The sequence below is a fragment of the Haliotis cracherodii genome, unplaced genomic scaffold (genome assembly GCF_022045235.1).
Source record: "Haliotis cracherodii isolate W230 unplaced genomic scaffold, xgHalCrac1.p SCAF_3, whole genome shotgun sequence".
In the NCBI taxonomy this organism is placed as follows: Eukaryota; Metazoa; Mollusca; class Gastropoda; order Lepetellida; family Haliotidae; genus Haliotis; species Haliotis cracherodii.
Genome location: NW_027266286.1, coordinates 7,327,298 through 7,340,198, shown reverse-complemented (window position 1 = coordinate 7,340,198; position 12,901 = coordinate 7,327,298). Strand labels below are relative to the sequence as shown.

At 39.7% G+C, this 12,901-nt stretch overlaps 1 protein-coding gene across 1 annotated transcript; it reads left to right on the top strand.

Annotated features, from left to right (window-relative positions):
• Positions 1-6,828: 6,828 nt before the first annotated feature.
• Positions 6,829-10,997, top strand: LOC139475037 (uncharacterized). The gene is made up of 5 exons (XM_071258260.1): positions 6,829-6,843; positions 8,741-8,942; positions 9,716-9,835; positions 10,021-10,086; positions 10,900-10,997. The coding sequence occupies exons 2-5, from the start codon at positions 8,741-8,743 to the stop codon at positions 10,902-10,904; spliced, it is 393 nt and encodes a 130-aa protein (XP_071114361.1). The 5' UTR covers positions 6,829-6,843; the 3' UTR covers positions 10,905-10,997.
• The last annotated feature ends 1,904 nt before the right edge of the window (positions 10,998-12,901 follow it).

The window sequence follows — 12,901 nt, the reverse complement described above, 5'->3', positions numbered from 1 at the left end:
GTATTGGCGGGTAGGAACCCATCAGCATCAAAAGGTCGGCCTCTCATCATGGGAAGATTGGAAATATAATACACGTTTAATCCTACCATTCAACAACAATGAAGCCCATCTTCTTCGTTAAAAATCCATATGTTCCAAGATCAATGATATGACGTAAAAACCAGAGATTGATGAACATTTCTTTTAAGAAAAGAAATCAACTTTCAAATATAATCAGACGACTATGACTATATGACCGCAACAATCGATGAGATGGCAGTGTTGATAGTTTGAAGATGAATTGGGCTTGAATAATGTACAGGTAAGAGGACAAGTGTACTTTACTGTTGAGCTGACATGAGACCAATAGACACAGGCTGAGAAGTCCATTCAACAGTTGTGTGTACAGGTAGAAATCCCTGTCAACATTTCATAGGAAGGTGGAAACTGTACGGTATTAACTAAAAATATTTTCTACGTCTTTACACTAGATTCGACTCTACTCCACTTCAACCTGTAAACATACACTCTGTAATCAGAAACTGCTACACATATCGTCATGAAACTTACATTGAGTTCTATGTTCGTCAAATTCAGCATTAAATCGCCTTTGCGCAGAAAGCTAACCCTTCAGCGTGCTCTATCATTTGAATAAAACGCCACCAAAGACCTCCTGGGTTTTGGATTCGGGGCAATAAAATTCAAGCAATATTCTGCTCAAAGTAAATATTTATGTAACCAATCAATGTCTTGTTTCAAAATAAGCCTCGGTATACTTATGATGTTTGGCGTACGGCCGAAAATTCGAATACAACACGAAGATAAACTCGTACTGGCCAACTACGCATAGTTTGTTTATGCATTGTGGTTTAATATATCAACTAATAATTATATCTTAACAATATATTTAAGAACTGACATTCACTTTGTGTGAGTTCATTGCAGTATGAACCTTCATAGTCTGAGGGCCAAACTGTATGAATGTCGGAGCTAATTTTTATATCACTATTTTTACCTCAAAGGACGTAGACCTTGATCTATAGGCAATATTATATTCAGTGGGTGTGACTTCATGTTTAGCGGAATAAAATAGTTACTTCAAAACGAGAAGTGACATGAGCGTATGTATATGCTCAACAGGGACAACTTTTGTAGTTTCTGTAAACAATGTACTCAAATCATATCCCCATTAGATGAGAAAGGTCTGTTAAGAACTACCTCAGTAAGTTAGTCATAATGCCAGCGCGTCGTAATACATTTACATCAAGTACAAAGTGGCCCACGCGATAAACGTGACGGCAGAGATTTCGGACGTTGTTAATGAACCTGTGGCGGTTACATGTTTTAGTCATCATTGATCAACTGGTCGATCATTGAAAGGTGATTAAAGATGTGTCAAATAGAGACTAAGGTAAAATCTTAGATTGCTGTAGACTGTCAATGTCAGCCTAGACTCGATACTACGATAGTTTGGAAGTACATTTCTTCGGTTTGTTTATAAGGATTTGTCGTAGCGAGGATATTCGTGAACAATAAGCAGTCATGCTCTCTTACCTTTCTCAATGTATACTGAAATGCTGAGTTCAAGATTAAAGGGTCTAAATGTTCAGAAAGAACGTTTATGTATTTATTTGTGCTAAGGAATTCCCAGGGGTTTCCCCAGGAATGTGGAAGTAGTCCGTCAGTGTTTACGTCATTTCAAGAACTTGGTCTCGTACAAAACGTACGAACGTCAAATTGTGTCGTTCACAAGTGTATGAACGACACAATTTGACGTTCGTACGTGACCGACCTCTCGTCCAATGGAATAGCCGTATATCGTGTAAACTTCAAAAAAAAAAAATGTTAACTATATATGGCATGTTTTAACTATACATAATGATGCATAGTTGTTGCAGTAACCATCAGCGATATAGTGATGAATAAAGATGCATTGGATTCGTTCCGCTAATAGTTCTGTGTTTGTTACTTCTAGACAATTGAAAAGGACGAATCGCGACAAAGAAATAGTATCGCAATGACAAACTACGCGTGAGAGATTGTTACGGTTTAAATTATATGTCAGTCAATGCAGATCATATTCTGTCGAGAACATCCACATACGTGTTCCCAAACGTCAGAACGTTCAACTTTTCGCCACATATTCCACTTTTTCAAAGAACCAATCAAGATGATTAAGGCAAGCAGAGCATAAATCCTGCTTAAACTGCTGCAGAAGAATAAAGAATGTTGTAATTTAGCTGCAAAAATTGAAAATAGGAACATGTGTTGTTTGTTGTACTTTTAACTACCAGCTATTTCATTGAGAGGCATGTAGAAGTAGAAGTTGTTTATCCATATATCTTATCCTTACTTACAAGCTGTTTACTATTTACTTTACTTTATCTTCTTTAGTAGCAAGCTTAAATATTTGCGATTATTCAGGAAAGTACTCAGGTTAAAACGGTTGTCATTTCTCAAGTCTTTGAATGGCATTTGGAAGTGACTCTGAGTAAGAGTAAAAGTATATACTTTCTCCTTCATCAGGTAAAGAACTTGACACCCATAAATGCTCTCCCTTATGCCATTTCTGTCTTGTAAAACGAAATAATTGATTTATTCTAGATTGCTTATTTTAATGAAATTTAAATTGGTTGCATACTAATGTTATGGAAATACCATGATAAACTGTTAGTAATTCTGCTAGCAGAAACATATTATATTCTACAACCACAAACACTGTCATATTGACAATAATCCTACAGTGTCTTCAACTTAGACGTTTCGATCGTGGATGCGATTCGTTTCCATGATAGAAATGGTTACAGGATTCAGATCGTAGTTCGAACCTCATTTGATTACAGTTGGTTCTATTCTGCCATGACAGTGACACAGATAACACGGAATCAGGGACCATGTGATTGGTCGAGAGTAATATTTTCAAAAGGTTAAGAGATCCGTATTATATTTGAGGTAGGATCAATGATGAGTTTTATCCCTGTTTGTTGAATTCAATATATTCTAGCAATACTGTATAGAATATTAATTCAATCTAACACAGAGACTACGTCAGCATTCTTCAAACGGACAACGAATCGAGCCATGCAACGTTAGTTCTTAAGTCACACAGCTATATGACGTCACAGAGTGGTACCAAATGCCATGTTGTGTTGACGCTGCTGAATTTCACAACTTATATTTATAGTTGTTCATCTGGTTGTTTGATTAAAATATATTTCCACATTTATTTAAATTATCGAGGAACAGCTACACGCTGTAAAGCAATCATTACATGAAATCGGGATTTGGAATTGCCAAACGTTTGTTGAGATTCCACACCCACGTAATGTATGAAACTCATTTCTGGCTGAAATTTCTGTCATTATTTGGCTGTAACATTGGTAAAGGAGGTTACAAAGCTACTTCCTCAATGGTTCACTGTTACAGTGTCCGGTTGTCACTCCTGCGTTTTATATATATTCCACACATTGGTACTGCGTGAGTATAATTCCACAATATGTTGTATATCCACACTGTGTAGAAGAGTGCCGCCACTATATACTACATGTAGTTGTACATTGTTGATGATGAACCATAATAGACCTTTCAATACTATTTTGGCAAATGAGGAATTGTGTTGGGTGTTTCGTTAGAAGTACTGTTGTTGTTGTGTCGTTATGGTCATTTTCTCAATGGGAAGTTTTGACACACACGTACACACAGAGGCACTCAACAAACCAACCCACATGTCACACACAACACCCCACCCCACCCTCCGCACACACACATGTACACTTACACAGACACAGTCACGCGCAGGCACACACGCGCGCTCACAGACACGCTCACACACATGATACACAACGCAGAATTAACTCTATTGGTCTCTACTGACATCAAGCGCTGACAGGATGTTGCTGTATGCAGTATGGCACTGTGTATTATACAGACACCACGGTCACATTAATCAGCGCAAGCATTTGAAGAAATCAATCATTCTAGCTTTTGACAACATCAGCTGTCGTGTTGAATGAGGGCTGCTCCGCCTCACAGTGACAACATTCAGTATCAGCCGTTCATTTCCCAGGTATTGTGCTGGTAACAGAACAAGACAGAACAACAGAATGACCGCACTTATAGTCTACATTTAATGTGAAGGAAGATGAGAAAACCAATATCACAAAGTCAACAATAGATATCAGCAATCAATCAATCAATCTTTTTTTTATCTCAATACAGGCCACAGGCCAACAGTACATTTCTAACAATGTATAAGCAGAGAGACTGTACACACGAAGTACTTTCTCATTGACATGGAATGATATATACACTCTTCAAAAAAGGAAACGCACAGGTAGATGTTTAGTAAATTTATTGTACCTAATAAAGTCGATATATTTAATTTCATATCCTAGATATATATATGCAATTTTGGAGCTAGATAGTCACATGTTGTCTCTGTACAAAGGCATTGAAAACTGTACATTGTCATGTCACAAAAGGCCACAGGGTTGCGCTGAACTCAGCAGCTCTTGTGACCGCCCCGGGCAGCAATCACGGCTCTGCATCTCCTCGGCACTGACTGGATAAGTGTACGAATTCTGTCCTGCAGAATTCTGCGCCATTCTGCTTGTGGGAGTGTCTGTAGTGTGTTCTGACGCTTACCTACACGTCGACCGAGTTCATCCCAGAGGTGTTCGATTTGGTCGAGATCTGGAGATGTTGAATGTTACCTCCATGTCAGAATGATGAGATCTAATTGGTTCACGTGATCTCGATAAAATAGCACAAGTTAACCCCAGCTCAATCAAACAGCTGTTTTCTATCAATTTTGAATTTGTTTTAATTCATTTACAATTTCATATTAAACCATGTCGGTTGGATAAATTCGTGCTTTAAAACCTAACGCGGGACGCATACAACCGCATGTACCCCAAGTGATGCTGCAACAGCTTATAACATACATACTCCACTGAATCGGAGCTACACTGTGAACACAATCTCCTACTTCTTGGGGGGGGGTGGTCGTGTAGCCTAGTGGTTAAAGCGTTCGCTCGTCAGGCCGAAGACCCGGGTTTGATTCCCGACATGGGTACAATGTGTGAAGCCCATTTCTGGTGACACCCGCCGTGATATTGCTGGAATATTGCTAAAAGCGGCGTAAAACCATACTCACTCACTCACTCACTCACTCTTACTTCTTGGTTTATTCAGGAATATATGTGAACTACATCTAAATTGTGACAGTGATGTTCTAAACGTTCTCAGATTCACATCCATTAAATAGCTTTCACTATATAATGATGATTTGTATAACTTAGCAACATTTACTTCATGTATCAACAATAAAAGTCCGCTGTTTGATCTATATATCAACAACAGTTTGTCTTATGACATTAAACAAAATCAATATCCTTCCACTATGTATCGTCAAAGGAAATCCTCGCATTATGATTATTCATTTTAAATTAATAAATACGCATACAGGCTGTTATCGCTGAGACACTCCTGATAATATGTAGTGTTACATTTAATTAATCCTCTTTAAAGTTTAAACGTAGTCTTGATTTTGTTGATATTACTTAAGTTTACTCGATGATTCGCGCCAAACTTAAAAAAGTGAAATCATAATAAAAAAAATTATATAACACAAATTCAAAAAGAATACATTTGGTACGAATTTTGATAACCGCTACCGATTAATGGCATGAACGATGGGGTACGTAAACCATAGTATATATATTCTTGTGGCCAATGATATAAAAAAATCTCTGATAATCAGACGATAGTGCATTTTGGATGTGTTTAGTGCCGTAGTTCAGGAGAGATGGTACACAGAGATGGTACACAGAGATGGTAAACAGAGATGGTACACAGAGATGGTACACAGAGATGGTAGACAGCAGGAAACTATTGATTCATTACTGACTCCATATTGTCGCTGTCCAGAAAGTCGCAAAACAAGTACTAAGAGTACACCACAAGACAGGATAGCGTTATCAGCAAATGTTCGAAAAAGCTCGTGTCGATTTAACGTGCACATGATCAGCCAAAACTGCTTAAAAATGATATCAGATCAGACATACTGATACTTGAACAAAAATTATGGGTTTGATCTTCAAACATGTACATAAACTGCCGGGCAAAACAAATTTTGATGATTCCCGTGAAGATTCCGAGTTGGAATAGGTCTTCAGCTACCCATGCTTGTCGTAAGAGGCGACTAGCGGGATCGGATGGTCATGCTCGCTGACTTGGTTGCTGATTCGGTTGATGCATGTCATCGTATCCCAATTGTGCGCATGTTGTCAATCACTGGATTGTCTGAACTCGATTATTTACAGACTGTCGTCATATAGCGGGAATATTGCTAAGTGCGGCGTTAAACAACAAACATAACCACCTTTAATGGTGGCTAAAAATGAAACAAATGGCGGTTTGTTTTCGATGAGTTTGACAGGGGTACCTAGGGGTTAATAGTGTATTTTTCATCATACGTTTGCAGTGTTTCGGGGACATTTTTATAACGTTTTTAATTTTTTTGGATAAATTGAATTTATATGTTTTCCCGTCAGTTTATATTTTCAGTACAAAAAGGAATTTTCACAGAGTTTTGGTGCATAAACGTTAACAATTTTTTCCAATAATGTTAGGATATAAAACAATCTGTTACAGGTGAGTGATTCATGTGAAATAAACTGCCAGACCGATTCTATTGATGTCTCTAAAATAAGTAATTGAGTTGTCAGATGGCTGGCCAGATAATGTCAGAAAGATCATTGCATCCGGATGTGGTAGTGTAACCATCAACACATCCATGCAATATATACCCGACATGTACCAGTCCATCCCCAACATTGTCCGCTGATATCCAGAACTGCAAAGGTAGGTGTCTTTTGTATGAATGTATATTATATCTTTCCTATTCTTCCTTTGCTGTTTGAGTCCAATGCGTACATAGATTACATTTAAGGCAATTATTGTTTTGTATGTCAATATTTTTACATTCAGTTTTTCGTGATTAACGAAATATATGTTGTATGTTTTGAAGTGGACATTTAAGAATTGACCTTCACTTTGTGTGAATTCATTGGAATATGAACCTTCATAGAGTGAGGGCCAAATTCTATGAAGGTTCATACTCCGATGAACTCACACAAAGAGAAAGTCAATTCTTATAATTTTTTATCACAATTTCTCACCTCAAAGGATGTAGGCCAAGATCTAAACACAATTTTATTTAGTACGTGTGACTTCATGTTTACACTGACAGCCAAACAACAACCAGCTATATCGCGGAATAAAATAGTTCCCCAAAAAGAGAGGGGTGACATGGGCGTATGGATGCAGAACTTGCTCTTCAGAAACATCTTACGCAACACATGTGTTCATATAATATCCCCATTAGATGAGAAAGGTCTGTAATGAACTACCTCAGTAAGTCAGCCACAATGACAGCGCGTCGTAATACATTTACATCAAGTAAAAGACGTCAAAATGGCCGACACGATAATCGTGACGGGAGGATTTCCGAAGTTGTTAATGAACCCTTGGCGGTTACAGGTGTTAGTCATCATTGATCAACTGACCGATTATTGAAAGGTGATTAAAGATGCGTCAAACAGACACTAAGGTAAATTCATAGATTGCTGGAGAGGTCACTGTCAGCCTAGGCACGGATTGAGTCGATACTGACGATAGTTTAGATGTGCATTTTTTCGTTTGTTCATTGGGATGGGCCGTAGCGAGGAAATTCGTGAACAATCATGCAGTCAAGCTCTCTTACGTTTCTCAATGTATACTGAATTGCTGAGACCAAGATAAAAGGTTCTAAATGATCAGAAATAATGCTTATGTATGTTTTCGTACTATGGAATTCCCAGGGGTTTCCCCAGGAATGTGGAAGTAGTCCGTCAGTGTTTACGTCATTTCAAGAACAGGTTTCGTGAGAAACGTATGAACGTCAAATTGTGTCGTTCATACACTTACCGACCTCTCGTCCATAAAAGCCATATATCGTGTAAACGTCAAATTAGAAAAATATATGGTATTGTTTAACACTGACATCAAATCCGCGTTAAACAATGTCAATGGAGGTAAGGTGAAAAGGGGTTTAACGTCGCGTTCAAGATTCTGGCACTTATGTAGCGAAGTGCATGTACGCGTGTGTGTGTGTGTGTGTGTGTGTGTGTGTGTGTGTGTGTGTGTGTGTGTGTGTGTGTGTGTGTGTGTGTGTGTGTGTGTGTGTGCTTGTACTAGTCCGGACTAATGCCGACTTATAGTGCTAGCCCACGAACATGCCATGCCCAAGTCTAACATGAATACCCTACTCTGCCACAGTATACTGACTCAGAGCAGGCCATTCCGTTTTTTATCCCCAAAATGCCGAGCGCCAGTATAATCTTTAAGCGTCTTTTGTTTGGACACGTCCGGGATCGAACCCCCGACCTTCCGCTCCCAGGGCAGACGCTCTACCACTAGACCGAGGAGGCGGTCAAGCGTCAATGGAACTTCATTAGTATTAAAATGAAACCATAGTGACACACTGTCTTGTGCCAATTACCAGTTAAAGCCTTGTGGTTAAACGTTCGATCATCAAATAATAGACCCGGGATCCATTGTGTGAAGCCCATTTCCGCCGTGATATTGCATGAACATTGCTTATACTCACTTATTCACTTACATTTTAAGCCTTGACTTTATGCATTTGCTAACCTTCATGCACATGACACATTTAACGTTCTCAGAACACGTCAGTGGATTAACCAATGTTTCTACCTAGATGAAGATCGCCCTCGTCCTCCTGTTCCTGACTGCCATGGTGGCCCTGCCCGGAACCGATTCCTGGGGTATTCGTTTGCCACGGTTCAGGAGTATTGTACGTGCAGTTGGAAGTGCCGTCAGACGCGTCGCTACGAAAGTAGTCGATGCCGGGAGGAAAGTTGTCTCAACTGTCAAAAAGGTTGGAGAAGCAATTAAATCTGGTAGGTGCTTGTCTCGTGACACAAGGGGTATTTAATGAAGTCAAGAAAATATCGAACAAGGATAACCTCTTTCTTCTTCTTAATCTGATAATTCCCCAACACTACCATGACAACAAGTATGGGGTCACCCACGTGAATAATCAGGAGTCTGGCAGTATCACTCATTTGATAGTGATTCAAAAACACATGCTCATGTTTTTATCGTAATCGTACAATTGACTCGATTTTCTTTCGATTTTACTTTATGGTGATAGCTGCCTTCCTGATACTGTGGGAATATATCGGTACATATCGGCATGAGTGAGTGAGTAAGTTGGGTTTAACGCCGTTTTAAACAGTATTCCAGTTATATCACGGCGTGTCAGCTTAATGTGGGAGAAAAGCCCGTAGTGATGCAGGTCTCAGACGTTTACCACTTCGGTGAAACCCACGAGCACGGGTGTGGTGCTGACAAACCTAGAAACATAATCGGGGCGAACCGGGCTACAAACCCACAATCATAGGTTTCTGGCGTGCCCGATGTTGCCGAATGGGCCTCCCATGCCCCGTACGGGATGATCTTCCAACGTCATCAAAGTATGGTTCGGAAGGTACGTCTAGAAAATAACCTAAAACGTTTATGTCTCAATCTGAATGATTTGGCGTGACATACGAGTAGTACCGCAGCACCGGACAGCGGATTGTTGTTCGCACTTGTCAGTAGTCAGTAGGGCGTGATCGGTCCAAATCTGATATATACCTAAAAAAAGAATTGTACTTATATCCATCACCAGGTAAACGGGACGTGAGCGAGTTTGACGTGGATGGCGACGGTCAAGTCAGTGACGACGAGATCATGATGGTGCTGGCAACCAGAGACGTGGAGGACCTTGTCCAGGATGGTTACATCACAGGTAAGGGAGATAACCACTCTCCTGTAGAGGAGTCACGAGCCTTCTTACTTCAAGTGCCACTTTGAAATGGTATAGAAATGTCATCATCAATAATGTGGAGGTGAACTCATCCAACATACATAATTTGCTCAATGGGCCCAACTATTCCTGGCATACATAGCAATAAGACCTTCTTGTGTTTCCAGAAGCAGACAAGGAAGACATCAGCCTCTACCAGCGTCAAGTCCGGGAAGCTGTAGACCTCGAGATGGGTGAGACGTTTAACCCCAACATTAAAGTCATAAAGACACATGGTTCCACTTAAATCACATATTTTCGTTTTATTTATTTCTGATTTGAAACTATGAATTCTTCAGGAGTTTATATATCCATTTGACATTTCACCGAAGTGGTCATTCATCAAATTCACGTTGAAAAAGTAAAAACGAAATGAAGTATGTTCTTATGATTATGGAAAGAATTTTGTCGCCGATTTTGAAACATGATTTCAAGAGAGTGTCCACTGGAATGTCAGATGTTGATGGTATGGAAAGTATGATGCCAACTTGACGACCATCATAATTTTCAAAGGCTTAACTCATTTCTTTAACTATGCCGACCCTGTTGGCCATAAAGGACACTTATAACACCTTGACCAGTAAGCAAACTATCATACCTGAATAGATGCACAATACTTAGTGGGTCTTTTTCTAAGATGCAAGGTGTTTCTGAAAGATTGTAAACATTGATTTACAAAAAGATTGTAAATCTGAATTCATTCGTTTCCTGTTTCAGTACAATCCACATGTCTTATTTTGAATGACAGTGTTTGCTGGGATGAATTAATACAATGGACACACACACACACACACACACACACACACACACACACACACACACACACACACACACACACACACACACACACACACACACACACACACAGACATACACACACACACAGAGAGACACGTGCGCGCACACACACGCATGATGTCTGTCTTATGATTATCGGTGTAAACTATTAAGGAATTATATACATCCTTTACTTCCTGTATTCACACTTTGTTTACTTTCTCTTTCAGAATAATCGTGTTCACAAGCGAAACCCAAGATGTCCAACTCATATTCCCATGTGTAACAAAATGAGTATGAACATTAATAAATAAAGTCACATAACAAATGTGTGTTTGTATTATTGTAAATACTTCAGATGTAAGTAGAGGCGCAGGGGTAGTCAATCTACATAACCGTTCGCTCGTCGCACCGAAGTTTTGTTTATTTGTTGTTTAACGCCGCACTCAACAGTATTCCAGCTATATGACGGCGGTCAGACAATCCAGTGATTGATATTATGAACATCCACGATATTGGGATACGATGACATGCATCAATCAAGTCAGAGAGCATGACGACCGGATAACGTTAGTCGCCTTCTACGACAAGCATAGTCGCCTTTTACAGCAAGCATGGTTCTGAAGACCTATTCTACCCCGGATCTTCACAGGTCCACACCGAAGTGTTTCAATTCCACACAAGGCATGGGTACACTTATGCTGGAAGCCTATTTCTGGCGTCTCCCGCCGCCACATTGCTGGAATATAGTGAAGGTGACAACAAAACGTAACGTTATGGATACCAGCTTCTGGTTTATTGCATACAGCGACGTCTTGGTGTCGATTGTTACACCGTTATCAAGCTGGAGTAACCACAACCAAATGAAGAGAGGTATATATGCATGACATGTGATAAGAAGCAGATTAACATTGACAACCATGGTGATAGAAAAGAAGTAGCACACAGGTGATTGGCTAAAGCCAGACGTGCAGTAAGAATAACAAATAGTACACAGATAATGAAGCCAGATTTACAGTGAGGTTAAGGATTAAAAGGATTTTAAGGCTGTGACAAGCTGATTGCATACTAATTACACAGGCCTATTGATTGATTAAATCTTCATAGGCAGACGAGATGTTATATCACTGATCTCTGTTGATCAAAAGGCGGATTGCTATAGCTGCCAGAGTTTTATTTTCGTCAAGTCCTGATGTTTGATCGAGAGGATGCCATATGTTCCCGTGTTTTTTTAGCTTAACAATTGACTTGCCTTTGCATGTGTTTGTGACGGGTGCCACCGGTGGGGCAGGATACGCTCACCTTGTCGCGAACACCTGGTATCATCAATATTTGATAGTGATTCATTTAAGAATTGACCTTCACTTTGTGTGAGTTCATTGGATTATGAACCTCCATAGAGTGAGGGCCAAACTGTATGAACGTCGGAGCTTGCTTCATAATCCAATGAACTCACACAAAGTGAAAGTCAATTCTTACCTCAAAGGATGTAGGCCAAGATCTAAACACAATTTCATTTAGTACGTGTGACTTCATGTTTACACTGACAGCCAAACAACAACCAGCTATATCGCGGAATAAAATAGTTCCCCAAAAAGAGAGGTGACATGAGCGAATGGATGCAGAACTTGCTCTTCAGAAACATCTTACGCAACACATGTGTTCATATAATATCCCCATTAGATGAGAGGTAACGATGAGGTCTGTAATGAACTACCTCAGTAAGTCAGTCACAATGACAGCGCGTCGTAATACATTTACATCAAGTACAAGACGTCAAAATGGCCGACACGATAAACGTGACGGGAGGATTTCCGAAGTTGTTAATGGACCTGTGGCGGTTACAGGTGTTAGTCATCATTGATCAACTGACCGATTATTAAAAGGTGATTAAAGATGCGTCAAACAGCCACCAAGGTAAATTCATAGATTGCTGGAGACGGTCACTGTCAGCCTAGACACAGATCAAGTCGATACTGGCGATAGTTTGGATGTGCATTTCTTCGTTTGTTCATTGGGATGGGCCGTAGCGAGGAAAATCGTGAACAATCATGCAGTCAAGCTCTCTTACGTTTCTCAATGTATACTGAATTGCTGAGACCAAGATTAAAGGTTCTAAATGATCAGAAATAATGCTTATGTATGTTTTCGTGCTATGGAATTCCCAGGGGTTTCCCCAGGAATGTGGAAGTAGTCCGTCAGTGTTTACGTCATTTCAAGAACACGGTTTCG